This window comes from Bos mutus, chromosome 16 (genome assembly GCF_027580195.1).
Source record: "Bos mutus isolate GX-2022 chromosome 16, NWIPB_WYAK_1.1, whole genome shotgun sequence".
Classification (NCBI taxonomy): domain Eukaryota; kingdom Metazoa; phylum Chordata; class Mammalia; order Artiodactyla; family Bovidae; genus Bos; species Bos mutus.
The window spans coordinates 66,412,775-66,429,572 of record NC_091632.1 but is presented as its reverse complement, the minus strand read 5'-3'; the positions used below and the strand labels follow the sequence as shown (position 1 = coordinate 66,429,572).

Sequence of the window (16,798 nt, the reverse complement as noted above, 5' to 3'; positions counted from 1 at the left end):
TTATTTCTAACAAATTTCTCTTAATTTTTTTTTCATTTACTTCTTATTCCTAAAGATGAAGCTAAATTTCCACTTCAAGTATGAAACTTACCCCGATGATTAGAGACAAACTAAAGCAATGTAACTTCTAAGCGATTTCACTATAGATTTTCAAATTAACTACTAATTAAAATTCCTGATATCAGCAATAAATTAAACTTGATTGATGCAATCACATAAAGATCTTTTTATATACCTTTGCACAAATGTACCCTTTAGGTGTAGCAATCTGATCCTTTTCTTAGTTCCATCTATTTATATGCCTTAAAAGTTGCTGTATAAAATATGATAATGCTGATGAAACAGAAAAAAAAAGGAAAAAGAAAACCTCTGGGTTTAGTATTAGTTGTTATTTCTCCCACAGAGTATTTTTAAATAAAGTTTTCAACTTTACTCATAGCTTTCATTTTTCTCTATGAAAATGTTTTCTGAAATAATTAACAGTTTAAGTTCATATCAATTTACTTTTACTCACAAGGAGAAGTTAGACCAAGTCAAGTTTAAAGGATTTATATTCAACAGCCCACCCACTTCTTTGAGATTCCCACGCATAAACAGAGAACTCACATGAAGTCCTTCAGTGAAACTTTCCTGAGAGCAGAGGCATCTATAGGGCTGGCTTGTTGTGTCACAGTGATTGGCATGACCATAGCACTGACATCTGTGGACATGAGCATCGAACAACTCCTTAGAAACACCAACCCAACTGTGAGTATATTTAAAGATCTATGTATGTATCCACTATGCGAATTTAACAACAAGAGGCAAAGTCTATTATCCAATACAAAATTCAGGTCCTTTTTAGTCATATGGATAATATTCATAACAGTTTTAAATTAACACTGAAGTATTGGAAGGATTTTCATCAATATCCAAAAGTGAAGTTGATTTCCAAACTCATTCTGAGTGGTTTGTACCAATATTAACCATGTGGCAAACTGTCATGAAAAGGCATTTACTGAAACTACCAAAAACAGAATTGAGACTACAAAGTTCAGAATAAACTGAAGAATAAAGTTCACACATTTCAATTGGTCTTTTTCCTCAAAATTAGATGGTGAAAACTTAATAGCTATTTTTTCATTGTGCTACGACTTAACAAATAACATTTATATGTTCATATTCCAGTCTGCTTATGAATATGTGCTTTATTCACAGGATATATCATTCTTCTAGCGCAAACCAATTCTAAGTAGAGTCTATATATGCAGCATTTCCATACTAGGGAGTACGCTATCTTGTAGTTTTCCAACTATTCATTTATTTAACTTTGTTCTCTACTAGAGCCAGATATTTATAAATTCCTTAGAGTGTCCTATAATTTTCCTTTATTCCTTTATAAGAAAACAGATATTCCTCATAAAACTGTGAACTTATGGAGATCAAGCTCAGTACTTACAGACTAGCTGGGACTACAGTTGTAACTGCAAATCTAGCTTCTTCTCTTTGATTTCAAGAACACTTGAAAATTATATTCCAGAAAAAAATAAGCAAAATATTTGACAATTCTTTTCTAAGTTGGACTCAGGGTATCATAACTTCTAAACCCAACAGCTTTTGAAAATTGATTTCCTAACAATGTGATATTATGTACATCAAAGACCCACATACAAATCTCCCCCCAAAATCTTAGAATAGGAAATAATGTCAATACATGGAGACTGGAATCTGGTTTTCTCTAAAAGGCTAATGTATTTTTAAATGAGTATGACAAAATTTGTTGGACACGAGATTCATCATGAAAAGCACACTCAGAACCTTGGTCATGAGCCTACCTTCCAGTGATGGTGATTTCATTGACCCCATAGTATCTGTGTCTGGGGCTGACAGGAGTCTCAGTCGTATGGTACTGCCCATGGAAATGAAGTCGTACTTGGGTGGCCTTAACGAACTCTTGAAGTGATGGGGTATTATAGAAATTATTGTATCCAGGACGCTGATTTGGTCCAGGTGTTAGGATGCTAAACGTGACATTCCCACAGGAATATGGAGGAAAACTGTTGATGAAATTTGAAATCATGAAAAGCTATTCATATTTTTTGACAAAGCAGACATTATAACAGTAATAGCTTGAATTCTTCATTCTTGGAGACAAACATTTCATCTATTTTATACACAAGCAATACGAAAGCATCCCAGAAAATATAGTAAAACATTTCCCTGAGGACATAATAAAAATCCTATTAATATATATAACTTGGTAGCTAATCTGAAAATCAATTTTAAAGCACAAGTGAGACTGTAAGCAAGAGATACTCTATAAAGTCTTACGGGAATTTTAAACAGTGTTTAAAACTCAGCTTAAGAAATAGTCTTAGAAAAATCTTCCTCAAGAAAATTGGTGGTAGAGGAAGTCTCTACCAGCTTAACTAGCTTGCATGCAGGTTACTACTGCACATTAGTCTATTCAAATTAACTCCTAACTGCATTCAAAGATAATACTTTAAAAAACATTCATACTTGGGAAGTTGAAGACAGTTGACAGAATCAGAATTTGCCAAATCTCCATTGTTTTTCATTCTGAAAGTGCTGCAATTTCTAGCAAAATATTGCCAATCCTCCCAATCTAGGCTGTCCTCCTTTTTCCTCTGAATCCTTACTGCTGTTGGTTGTGGACTAGAGAACTGAATGATAATATAAAACACCTGAAAATGAATGATAATTGTCATTGAAGTTTTAAGTTTGACCCCATCAGTATAAATCAAACCATGGGAATTTTTATGTTCAAACATAATAGCTTACTTCCTTATAATGACAATTACCAAATATTCATTAGACATCAGAAATTCCATAGCCTACAGTAAAGGCAACACATTCTATAACTGCATATATGTCCCTCTTCTCAAGGATTTTATAAAGTGGAAATTAATACATTTCATATAAAGACATGAACAAAACATTACTTCTAAAAATAATTGTTATATATTTCTTCTTATAGTTATTTACAATAAGGACTACAGTTTACATTAATTTGTGCTACTTAATATTGAAAAGAATGTTTTCATATTTCATATGATTTTGATACAAATCTCTAGAAAATTAGGGCCTGCATATCTTTGATATATTTTTATTTTATAGGTTATGATACACTACTTTGATGAAGTAATGGTCAATTGCCTAATTCAGCTTTCACTTTATAGCTGGTTAAATTGTTTCCCAAATAGATGTGTTCAAGTACTAACTCTTGATACTTGTGACTGCAACCTTATTTGAAAATACGGTCTTTGCAGGTATAATTAAGGGTCTCAAGGTGAGGTAATCCTGGATGTACAAGGAAGAGGGCCATGAAAAATGGAGGCAGAGATTGGAGTTATGCTGCCATAAACCAAGAAATGCCAGGAGCCACCAGAATCTGAAGAAGGCAAGGAAAGATTCTTCCCTACAGCCTTTAGAGGGAGCATGGCCTTGTCAACATTGATTTCATACTTCTGATATTCAGAACTGTAAGAGAATAAATTTATGATTGCAAAACTATTAAATGTGTGGTAGCTTGTTGAAATATGCAAAGGAAACTAACACGCATCCCACTGTTACGAATTACCTGATACTGTCCATTTTCCAAATCTATGGAAATGGTCACTCCTTGACTAAGCTGGGTCATGTTTGTAAACACATGTGACACCCACGAAGTACCAACGTTGTTATCATTGACAAAAGAAAGAGGATGGGCTTCAGGATTCAGCCGTAACACCCTGTTTTTGGTTGTGTCTTCTGCGTCATTAGGAATGCAGTACCGCTGTTCCAAACGATGGACACGAGGGTGGCTGCCAGGGCAACGGCAATGTGACTGGATATGCAATCTGGGTAGATCTCTGGAGAAAACTTCCTGAATCTCTCTGTAGGAGTCAAGAGGAAGATGGTAAGGACCAGTAACTCAACAGTGACAGGACTTCTAAGAGGTGTTACCAATGACTATCAGTATCACGATGTTTTGATTTGCAGACATTTACCCTTAATAATTTTCTAAACACAACATAAAATCAAAGTCATTCCTAGTCAAACATATGCAATCTCAAAAACTGTATCTCAAAAACAGTGCATTTTTTAAAATGAGGTATAGTTGATTTACAAAGTTGTCAATCGCTGCTGTATCGCAAAGTGATTCAGTTACAAATACTCATACATTGTTTTTAATATTCTTTCCCATTCATAGTTTATAACAGGATATTGAATATAGTACCCTGTGCTGTACAGCAGGACCTTGTTATTTATCCGTTCTAAATATACTAGTTTGCATCTGCTAATCCCAAACTCCCACTGTATCCTCCCTTAAACCCTGCGCCCTTGGCAACCACAAGATACCACAAGTAACCACAAGTCTATTCTCTGTGTAAAATCAGCACATTCTTAAGGGTTAATTGTATACATCAAGAAGCATGCACAAGTCCTTGACTGATAATCAAGATATTTGTTAAAATATAATACTTTATTGTGCCTATTTTTGATTAAAAGAAAGGCAACATTAACTTTAAGATTAACATTAAGATTGTTAAGCTGACATCACTATGAGTGAACAATAATGTATTGAAAATAATGAGTTATAGATAGGGTCCCCCGTTCATCCATGGAAAGAATTAAGAAAATCATTTTATCTGCTGCTGTTTTAGGAGAAGGGACTGGGGCCAAACCCATTTGTCAATGGTTTCCTGTGACTCATCAGTACAGATTCTGGCACCCTAAAATGCTTCAATGGCTTCAGATCATATGGCCACTGCCAAGAGTCAAAGAAGAATGCCAATTTCAGGCAGATATATTTAATTTTTCCATTAAGGGCAATATACTGATACAGAGCAAAATCAGTCATTCTATTTATAAGCATTCTCCCACATAATGCCTTTCCAGACATTTCAGATAGGCCAACACCAGCAAGCCAGGTCTAAGTAGAGAGCAAACCAGGTCTAAGTTGAGAGATCAGACTTCTCTCAGACCCCTCTAAGGGCAAATGGAGGAGGCGGGCACCTTTTTCACTCACTTAAAACACAGAATGGCATGTGTTCTTCTTTAAATCTCATTCATACTTTTCACTTGACATCATGTGTGGCATAGGGCCAGCAGTGACCGTCCAGTGAAATGTTTATCTGAGGAAAATCTTTATTAGCAATGCTGCTTTTCAGAATTTTAGACAAAAGTGATCTAAATGATTGTCAGACTAGTGGCCATAAATCTCCCCAAGAAAGTGTTTCAGTGTTACAGCATCCTATATTCAGGCATCTCCGGATCATATAGACTAACTAAAAGAATGTGTATATTGTTAATGGACATAAGATCATCGCTTCATCTCAAGAGCAATGCCTCTCAAATTTACAAGAACTAGTTCTGTCATTGGAAATTCACCATACTAATCTACATTTCCCTTGAAGAAAAATGAATAAACATTCTTCTTCTGCAAGTGAATAAGATCAACCAACATATTCATACAATGATGTAATATTATATCATCAAATCATAACTCAGGAAACAAACTTCAGAGGATATCTCAGGCTGAATTTTCCTTGAACTTTCTGAGGAGAATGGAAATATGCATGCCTTAAAAAACACCTAAGAAAGATTTCCTACCTATTCTCAAGATGAAGAAATACTTCAATAAATATAGTTCAAGTCCACACAATGTTTTGTTCACTGGAAATAGAAATATATAACAATACTTCAAATTACTTACTCTTTTTGTCTCGAAGTCTAGTAGTCCAGTCTCTTGAGATTTTTCTATACATGAATATAAGTACTCATTTCCTTTGTTCTACATTCTGTAGTACTTACAAATTCAGCAAAGCAATTTTAAAAGGCAGATATAGCGGTTTCATAAGTATCAGAAACAACTTCAAACAGAACATTTAAACAAATGTATAAAGTGCTTCCCTGATAGCTCACCTGGTAAAGAATCCGCCTGCAATGCAAGCAACCCTAGTTCAATTCCTGGGTCGGGAAGACCCCCTGGAGAAGGGATAGGATACCCACTCTAGAATCTGCCTGCAGTGTGGGAGATCTGGGTTCAATCCCTGGGTTGGGAAGATCCCCTTGAAGAAGGGAAAGGCTACCCACTCCATTATTCCAGCCTGGAGAATTCCATGGACTATATAGTCCATGAGGTCACAAAGAGTCAGACACGACTGAGCAACTTTTACTTCACTTTTATCCCAAATTAGAGGTTTCCCTTGTGGTTTAGTGGTAAAGAACTGGCATGCGAGTTCAACCCCTGGGTCAGGAAGATCCCCTGGAGAATGAAATGACAACTCACTTCAGTATTCTTGCTTGGGAAATTCCATGGACAGGGGCCCTTAGTGGGCTACAGTCCATGGAGTCTCAAGAGAATCAGACATGACTTAGCAACAAAACAACAACAACATCCTAAATTATACACTACTACTTGTTCAAAAGTCTAGTTTTCTTAGAAGAAATCATCTGTACCGAATTTGATCAATTCTATGTTATGAGTTACCCACAGAGTAGCACTAGTGAGTAAAAACCATAGACTAAGCCAAAGCAAACACTAAAAACATTAATTAGATGATGTTAAATACTGTAAAGGTGGAAAATTCAAAATATTCATGATATTCTTACTTAAATGAATTTATCCTTACACTTCAGGTATAAAATTTTCATCAGCTTACCTGTTTGTAAGCGCCACTTGGTATAATCGAAAATCTTGCATTCTTCCAACAAACTGCTCTGAACCTGTAATATATATATACACATGTATATACATATATATTAAATCTCAGTTTTCCAAGCAATGTCTGACAAATGTTCAAGTGACATTCTTTTAAAGCTATGAAACGTTTTTATTCATATTAGTTTCAGTTGTACAGCATTATAATTCAACATCTGTATATAGTACAAAGTGGTCACCACAAATCTAGTTATCACCCATCTCTATACAAGTTGACACCCTCATCGGTTTTGACCCCTCTCAACCACATTTCCCTACAGTTACCAGTAAACTGTTCTCTGTGTTGATGAGTTTTTTAAATTTTTATTGGGCACAATCCAGGGTTCTCAATTCTGTCCCATTGATCTGTGTGTCTGTTTTTGTGCCAACACCATACAATGTTGATTACTATAGCTTTGTAGTAGAGTTTGAAATCAGGGAGGATGGTCCTTCCAGCTTTGTTCTTCTTGCTCAAGATCATTTTGATAATTCATGATCTTTTGTGGTTTGCTACAACTTTTAGAATTATTTGTTCTAGTTCTATGAAATATGCCCTTGGAATTTTGAAAAGAGTTGCATTGAACTTATAGATTTTTTGGATAAGATGAAGCAGTCTCTAAGAGCTATCAGAGGTACTGTCTCCTGGGCTGCAGTCTTCACTCTGGGGCTTCCCTGGTGGCATATATGGTAAAGAATCTACCTTTAATGAGAAGACCCGAATCTGATCCCTGGGTCTGGAAGATCCCCTGGAGAAGGAAACAGCAACCCACTCCAGTATTCTTGCCTGGGAAATACCATGGACAGAAAAGCCTTGTGGGCTGCAACTTGGGTCTCAAAGAGTTGGACACCACTGAGAGAGTAACTCTTTGGATAAGATGGACATTTCAAGAATATTAACTATCCCAATCTATGAACAAGAAATAAATTTCCACTAATTTGTGTCTTTAGTTTGATTCATGAGTGTCCTGTAGTTTTCAATGTACAGGTCTTTTACCTCCTTGGTTAAATTTATTCCTATTTTGCTTTTGTGGTGGTTTAGTCACTAAGTCGTGTCTGACTCTTTGTGAGCCCATGAACTGTGGCCTGCCAGCTCCTCCGTCCATGGGCTTTTTCAGGCAAGAATACTGGAGTGGGTTGCCATTTCCTTCTCCAGGGTATCTTACCAACCCAGAGATCAAATTCAGGTCTCCTGAATTGCAGGCAGATTCTTTACCAATTTGATGCAATTGTAAATATGATTGTTTTCTTAATTTCTCTTCCTCATTAGTTCATTATTTGTGTATAGAACTATGACATATTTTTCTGTATATTGATTTTATATACTGCAACTTGCCTTATTTATCAGTTCTAACAGCTTTTGGCAGGCAGTCTTTAGGTTTTCCATAACATGATATCTGCAAATAGTGATAGTTTTCCCTGCATGCTACAGTCCATGGGGTCGCAAAGAGTTGGACATGACTTAGTGATTGAACGACAACAACAATAATGTGTTATCTGCAAACAGCAACAGTTTTTCTTTTCTTTCTTTCCAATTTAGATTCCTTTTACTTCTTGTGTGCTGTACTTAGTCACTCGATCATGTCCAACTCTTTGAAACCCCATGGACTATAGCCCACCAGGCTCCTCTGTCCATGGGGATTCTCCAGGCAAGAATACTGGAGTGGGTTGCCATGCCCTCCACCGGAGGATCTTCCAAACCCAGGGATCGAACCCAGGTCTCCTGCATTGCAGGAGATTCTTTACCATCTGGGCCACCAGGGAAGTAAGCCCAAGAATACTGGAGTGGGTAGCCTATCCCTTCTTCAGGGGATCTTCCTGACCCAGGAATCAAACCAGGGTCTCCTGCGCTGCATGTGGATTCTTTATCAGCTGAGCTACCAGGGATTTGTTGCTAATTGCTGTGGATAGGAATTTCAAACAATGCTGACGAGAAGTAGTGAGAGGGCATTCTTGTCTTATTCCTGATCTTACAGGAAAGCCTTCATATTTCCACCATTGTTAGTTGTGGGTTTGTCATACATGGCCATTTTATGCTGAGATATAGTCCTCTATAAACACTTTGCTGAGAGTCTTTGTCATAAATTAATGTTGAATTTTGTAAAATGTTTTTTCTACATGTATTGAAATGATCATATGACTTTTATCCTTCATTTTGCTGATGTGACTTATCACCTCAATCGATTTGTGGGTACTGAACCATCCTTACATCCTTGGAATAAATCCCACTTTATCACAATGCATGAGCCTTTCAATGTCTTTTTGGATTCAGTTTGCTAATATCTTGTTCAGAATTTTTTTATCTATGTTCATCAAAGAAGAGTTTGAGAAGGCTAGGTATTTAATCTTCTTTGAATACTTCCTAGAATTCACCAGTGAGGTCATTTGCTCCTGGGCTTACTGGTTGAGAGACTTCTTTTTTTAACTGTTTTAATCTCCTTACTAGTAATTTGGTCAATAGGTGGAAGTGCTTTATATCACAGCCTTTTCAAATTCTTATAGACCAGTGTGTGTACTTAGTCACTTCAGTCGTGTATGACTCTTTGTGACCCCATGGACCATAACACGCCAGGCTTCTCTGTCCATGGGATTTTCCTGGCAAGAATACTAGAGTGGGTTGTCATGCCCTCATCACTGAACAGTATATATTTTACTAATTACAAATGAATAACAGTAATGATCATAGTTATTTCTATAAACTTTATAGGCCTTATGTCAGAGTTATTATTTTGGTGAGCCTACTTACTGACACAACTTATAATCTCTATCCCGAATATCTTCCCCAAATCAAATTTCTCCGTAGTTTATAAACATAAATCTATCATTTCATCAGTCCTAAATGTGATTCTCATCTGTTTCTTATGTGATTTTCAGAGCATTCACATTACTGAGAGATGACTCCCCATTTTTCCATTCCACTTGCTCAATCACCAAGCTTCAGGGCATCAGTTTAGGTACTCTACAAATTAAGATTAATGCCTCATTTAGAAAGCCTGCAATAAGTGAGGATAGATTGTAAACCTCCTATTTATGAGTTCTGAGTTACTCACATGTCTCAAAATTCCATCACCACATGAGTATTTTTATAAAACAAGTCAAGTTCAGAGCCCAATCTGCTTTGAATTAGGTAACTTTTCAAGATATGGGTAGATATCAACTTTAAACCACACACAATTTTATCAATTCAGCAAATACTTATTTACAATGCATTAACAGATAAGCTGATGGAGAGTAGGAACAGAAAAATGTAAGAAAGCTTGTTTGTTTTAATAATAAGAAAAACAATGAAAATGGCAAAATTCTAGCTAGAGTTTAAATCATGGGGACACAAAAAAGGATATGATCTAAAATATAATGCCTATTCAGTAACTGTTTTTAAATTAAATTTAGAGCAATGGCCAATCACCAAATGACTATTTCCTCAAATGTGTTTTTTTAAACAATTCTATTTTTTAATTTTATCTTAATAATAGAGTTTTTAAAAATGTTTGCTGAGCCTTTGCTGCAGTTCCTTGGTGGTGACTCAGAGGAACCTGGGACAGAGTGAGGTTATGCCAGGTGAATAAATGATGCCAAGTAGAATTAGCACACCAAATAGTTTCGATGTTGATCTCAGAAGCAGGGGGAGATGAATGAGCAAAACGGGTGAGATTCAGGGGCATAAAAAGGACATGTGTTTGTGTTTGTGCTTGTGTGTATATATTTCTATTTCTTCTTATAATTATATTAAAGGCTATACTTAAGAAAATAACATTTCACATATGAATATTTCTTCATGAATCTAAAGGTTTCCAATTGATATACAGGAAGTAGGCTAATTGAAATAATTATAGTATTCACTTCAGCGTTGGCTAGGGACACTAAAGAGATTAACACTGATTCTGCTCTTGGCAGCACTTACTAATGAAGCAACAAGAAGTTTCCCAACATCCTCAAAGCATGCTATGCCATCAAGCAATACCCTCCCCAATTTAAAAGCTATTGTTACAGGTTGAATGGTACTCTTCCCAAACTGCATACTGAAGTCATCCCCCAGCACCTATGAACATGCCTTTATATGGAAACAGAGTCTTTGCAGATATAATCAAGTTAAGGTGATATCATTAGGGTAGGACCTAACCTGACGAGTGTCCTTGTAAGAAGAGGAAAGTGCCTGGTAGAAACACATTCACACAATGAGAAGGCCATGTGACGACAAAGGTGGAGTTTGGAGTGACGTAACTGTATAAGTCACGGAATACCATGGCTTGGTGGCCACCACCAGAAGTTAATTAAAGGCAAAGGACTCTCCACTAGAGGTTTCAAAGAGAACATGGACCTAGTAACACCTTGATTTCAGATGTATAGCATCCAGAACCATGAGACAATAAAGTTCTATTGTTATAAGCCACGCAGTTTGTGGTATTTTGTTATGGAGGCCCAGGTAATGAATTTAGTCAATATTTTGTACATTTAACATAATGAGTTATCAAAGAGAAAAAATATATATTATGAAATGTATTCCATATTATCCAATTTGTTTTTTCAGTGTATTTTTTTTAAAAGTCTAAAACATTATATATAGAACCACTAGGGAATGTTTTATTTCAAAGTACCCAGAAAATACAGATCATAACAAGTAAGGGATAATCACTTGTGATTTTTGAAAGACTTAATATCACCGAAAGCAAAATTGATGATCATTGTTATTTTCTCAAAGCTTGAATCATGGATTTAAATTATCAAGGTGCTTTCATTCTTTCTTCATTCATTCCTTCAACAAATATTTATTAAGAGCCTTTCACACGTTAGGACTTTTCATGGGTTTGGGGGATATATTAGTTAACAAAACAGGCACAAAAAGCCAAAAAAACAACTGTGGAGCCTATATTCCAGCAGTTATATGAACATAATAAATGAGTAACTTATATAGTATATTAAAATATGATAAATACTATGAAAATGGGGAAAATTAGAGCTACATAGAGAGCATAGCTGGAATTTAATTTGGATGGTATGTTAAAGAGAGGTCTCATTGAGAACAGAAAGAGAATGAATCATGTATACATCTTGGGGCAATATTCCAGACAGAAGTCAATGAACGCACAGACCCCCTAAGCCACTATGATTGGCATACTAGAGGAGCTGCAAGAAGTCAGTACCCCGAAGCAGAGTAAGAGAAGGGAGGCTCTTGGAAAATTAAGTCAGACAAGCCAGCCAGACAAGTAACTGGCTGCTGTGGTGGTCGGCAGGGGGATGGGGTAATTGGGTTCCAATTGTGAAAAGTCATGGAGCCTATTGTTAGTACTTTGGTTTTATTCTGTGTAAAATAGGAAGTTTCTGGAGAGCATAGAGTAGAGAAGTGACATGAAGTCAGGTTTATTCCAAAGTGTTAAAAACAGAATATAGGAAGACAAGGGTAGAAACAGTGAGACCAGTTAGGCTATTACAGTCTCCAAGTCACAGAAGTCAGACTAGGGTATAGAAGTGAAGGTGCACACCTCAATATTAATAAATCTGAATTCATTTCCTATATTTTAGCAATAAAGGGACACTTTGCTGCAGAGGGATTGTGAAGTCTATTTTATCACCTGTAAAATAAAGGGACTAGGTTTTATGACCTTTAAAAACAATTACAGTTTTCAAATTTGGAATCTGAACATAGAACAATCACATCTTCTACCACAGAATTCATATTTGAAGGGAATTTTTAAAGTTAAAAAAGTTCACTAAAGACCTAGAGTTAATGTGAATCATCCACTTCAAACAGGAGAATTATTATTTGATTTTGGGGGAGAATATCATAAAATCAAGGACACAGTCATAAGAGTGAATTTTACTAATTCCTTTGTCAGCTGCCAGCTTTACAGCAACAGATATTCACTGGAATAAACAATAAAATGATTTTTCTTTGAAAAATATTCATATGGAAAATATCAGTTAAATTACATAAATTGATCAAGTAAACAAATATGAATCATACAGGAAAGCCCTCATGGTTGTATATTTAGAAAATATGTACTTACTGGAAAGAAGCAGTATATCCACATTATGATTGGTGGCATAGCAAAATTACTTCAATAGGAAAACTGAGTAAATAATCTAATACATAAATCAAGATAAAAAGAGTAGTTTTGCAATAAGGCTAAATTTTTAAAAAGTCACACCAACTGGAAAGGAAGAAATAAAATTGCCTCTATTCATGGGTAATATAATTGTCTCTTAGGAAAGCCCAGTAAATTTATACAAAAACTACTAGAAGTAATAAGTGAATTTAGCAATAAGTTGAATGTATAAAAATCAATTCAATTTCTATACACTAGTGATGAACTACTGGAAAGAAGTTTTAAAGTAATATTTATATTAGTCCCAAAACATGAATACTAGTTATAAATCTAACAAATGAAGGTTATGCCTGCTGATGAAAGTGCAAGATAATGATGAGAGAAATTACACAGTGTGATCAGGAATGGCAAAGTAAGAACAAATGAAGATTCTGCCATAAAAGCAATAATAACACTAGCAAAGAATGTCAAAATGATGACATTCTAAAATGATGGAAACTGACCAAAGATTTGCAAAAATCCAGGGGGGGTGTGTGTGTGTGTTTAGTGGGTGAATAACAATAAGAATAGCAAATTTTGTGGCATTTTAACTTTCTCAATTGCCGTCCTCCTCTCCATCGCTCAATGGTTAATCTTGATATTGGATATTCTATGATCACAGCGAAAAATAGAGCCTAGCATCCACTGGAGGAATGAGAGTGGTGTTGGAGTTCCTTGAAAGCCTTAATCTCAGAAAACTGTCATTATTTAATCTGATGGTGGTACTATAAAAAACCCCACATGTATGGCTTGAAATTACTCAGAGCTTGGTCATTTCTTCTCATACTGTCCGTGGCATTCTGAAGGCAAGAATACTGAAGTAGTTTGCCATTCCCTTCTCCAGTGGACCACATTTGGTCAGAACTCTCCACCATGACCCATCCATCTTGGATGCTCCTACACAGCATGGCTCATGGTTTCACTGAGCTAGACAAGGCTGTGGTCCATGTGATCAGTTTCATTAGTTTTCTGTGATTGTGGTTTTCAGTCTGCCTGCCCTCTGATGAAGAAGGATTAGAGGCTTAAGGACGCTTCCTGATGGGAGAGACTGACTGAATGTGAAACTGGGTCTTGTTCTGATGGGTGAGACCATGTTCAGTAAATTTTTAATCCCATTTTCTGTTGATGGGCAGGACTGTGTTCCCTCCCTGTGGCTTGACCTGAGGCCAAACTATGGTGGAGATAATGAAAATAATAGCAACCTCCTTCAAAAGTCCCTTGAACACACCGCTGCACTCAGTGCCCCTGACCCTGCAGCAGGCAACTGCCAACCTACACCTCTGCCAGAGACTCCTGGACACTCCTGGGCAAGTCTGGGTCAGTCTCTTGTGGGGCCACTGCTTCTTTCTCCTGGGTCCTGGTGCACACAAGGGTTTGTTGGTGCCCTCCAAGAGTCTGTTTAAGTTCTGTGTTAGTTCAGCAGTTCTAGGGTGGGGTTAATGGCAACCTCCTCCAAGAGGGCTTATGCCATATCCAGGTCTGCTGAACCCAGAGACACTTCCCCTGTGGCAGGCCACTGCTGACGCATACCTCCACAGGAGACACTCAGACACAGTTCTGGCTGATATACCCATTTGAATGCAGAGTTCCAAAGAATACCAAGGAGAGATAAGAAAGCCTTCCTCAGCAATCAATGAAAAGAAATAGAGGAAAACAGTAGAATGGGAAAGACTACAGATCTCTTCAAGAAAATCAGAGATACCAAAGGAACATTTCATGCAAAAGTGGGCACAATAAAGGACAGAAATTGTATGGACCTAACAGAAGCAGAAGATATTAAGAAGAGGTGGCAAGAATACATAGAACTATACAAAAGAGATCTTCATTACCCAAATAACCACAATGGTGTGATCACTCACCTAGAGCCAGACATCCTGGAATCAAAGTCAAGTGGGCCTTAGGAAGTATCACTAAGAACGAGGCTATAGAGGTGATGGGATTCCAATTGAGTTATTTCAAATCTGAAAAGATGATGCTGTGAAAGTGCTGCACTCAATATGCCAGCAAATCTGGAAAACTCAGCAGTGGCCACAGGACTGAAAAAGGTCAATTTTCATTCCAATCCCAAAGAAGGGCAATGCCAAATAATGTGCAAACTACCACACAATTGCACTCATCTCACACACTAGCAAAGTAATGCTCAAAATGATCCAAGCCAGGTTTCAAAAGTACATGAACTGTGAACTTCCAAATGTTCAAGCTGGATTTAGAAAAGGCAGAGGAACCAGAGATCAAATTTCCAACATTCACTGGATCATCGAAAAACAAAGAGAGTTTCAGAAAAACATCTATTTCTGCTTTATTGACTATGCCAAAGCCTTTTACTGTGGATCACAACAAACTGTGGAAAATTCTGAAAGAGATGGGAATACCAGACACCTGACTTGCCTCCAGAGAAATCTGTATGCAGGTCAAGAAGCAACAGTTAGAACTGGACATGGAACAACAGACTGGTTCCAAATGGGGCAAGGAGTACGTCAAGACTGTATATTGTCACCCTGCTTATTTAACTTATATGCAGAGTACATCATGTGAAATGACAGGCTTGATGAAGCACAAGCTGGAATGAAGATTGCCGGGAGAAATAACAATAACCTCAGATACACACATGACACCACCCTTATGATAGAAAGCAAAGAACTAAAGAGCCTCTTAATGAAAATGAAAGTAGAGAGTGAAAAAGTTGACTTAAAACTCAACATTCAGAAAACTAAGATCATGGCATCTAGTCCCATCACTTGATGGCAAATAGATGGGGAAAGAATGGATACAGTGACAGACTTTATTTTGGGGGGTTACAAAATCACTGCAGACAATGACTGCAGCCATAAAATTAAAAGATGCTTGCTCCTTGGAAGAAAAACTATGACCAACCTAGACAGCACATTAAAAAGGAGAGACATTACTTTGCTGACACATGTCCGTCTAGTCAAAGCTATGGTTTTTCCAGTGGTCATGTATGGATGTGAGAGTTGAACTATAAAGAAAGCTGAGCGCTGAAGAATTGAGGCTTTTGAACTGTGGTGTTGGAGAAGACTCCTGAGAGTCCCTTGGTCAGCAAGGAGATCTGACCAGTCAATCTTAAAGGAAATCAGTCCTGAATATTCACTGGAAGAACTGATGCTGAAGCTGAAACTCTAATACTTTGGCCACCTGATACAAAGAACCAACTCCTTGGAAAAGACCCTGATACTGGGAAAGATTGAAGGTGGGAGGTGAAGGGGATGACAGAGGATGAGATGGTTAGATGGCATCACCGATGCGATGGACATGAGTTTGAATAGGCTCCGGGAGTTGGTGATCGACGGGAATGTCTGAAATGCTACAGTCCAGAGGGTCACAGAGAGTCCGACATGACTGAGGAACTGAACTGAACTGGGATGTTTGTTGAAAGTAATCAGTGGCAACTGCTTAACATTATAGTTGCCTAAGGCAACAATAACAGCTTGGGAAAACAACAAACAAACAAAAAAGAGATAAAAGCTGAGAAATGACACATCCATAGGGGGCTTTGCAAAGATTTCCTGGGAATCTAGAAAGCCATGCTCATACAAAGGGGTATGTATATGTCCAGGAACATGTACATCCCCGAGGGACATTTGAGAACTTAAACTTTCACCTCTCTTTGACCTTGTAATTCTACACAAGCAGTAAATGGTGACTAAAGAAGAGCGCTAATCTGACCGACTGAATGTTAAAGGTATATGGCAACAGACTAATAGAGCCCTCAAAAGAGACTAAAAAGATTATTGGCTCTAAGAATTTATGAAAACCTCAAGGCTATGGTTTTTCCAGTGGTCATGTATGGATGTGAGAGTTGGACTGTGAAGAAAGCTGAGCACCGAAGAATTGATGCTTTTGAACTGTGGTGTTGGAGAAGACTCTTGAGAGTCCCTTGGACTGCAAGGAGATCCAACCTGTCCATTCTAAAGGAGATTAGCCCTGGGATTTCTTTGGAAGGAATGATGCTAAAGCTGAAACTCCAGTACTTTGGCCACCTCATGCGAAGAGTTGACTCATTGGAAAAGGCTCT

The 16,798-nt window shown here is 37.1% G+C and overlaps 1 protein-coding gene across 1 annotated transcript in view; it reads right to left on the bottom strand.

Moving 5' to 3' along the window:
• Window positions 1-16,798, bottom strand: part of USH2A (usherin) — a 928,983-nt gene that overhangs the window by 824,840 nt on the left and 87,345 nt on the right. Inside the window, exons 4-8 of the mRNA XM_014481290.2 lie at window positions 6,648-6,711; window positions 3,581-3,875; window positions 2,500-2,684; window positions 1,815-2,036; window positions 607-700 (exon numbers count right to left, since the gene is read on the bottom strand). Coding sequence (XP_014336776.2) covers window positions 607-700; window positions 1,815-2,036; window positions 2,500-2,684; window positions 3,581-3,875; window positions 6,648-6,711 — 860 coding nt within the window. The remainder of the gene's footprint in view (window positions 1-606; window positions 701-1,814; window positions 2,037-2,499; window positions 2,685-3,580; window positions 3,876-6,647; window positions 6,712-16,798) is intronic.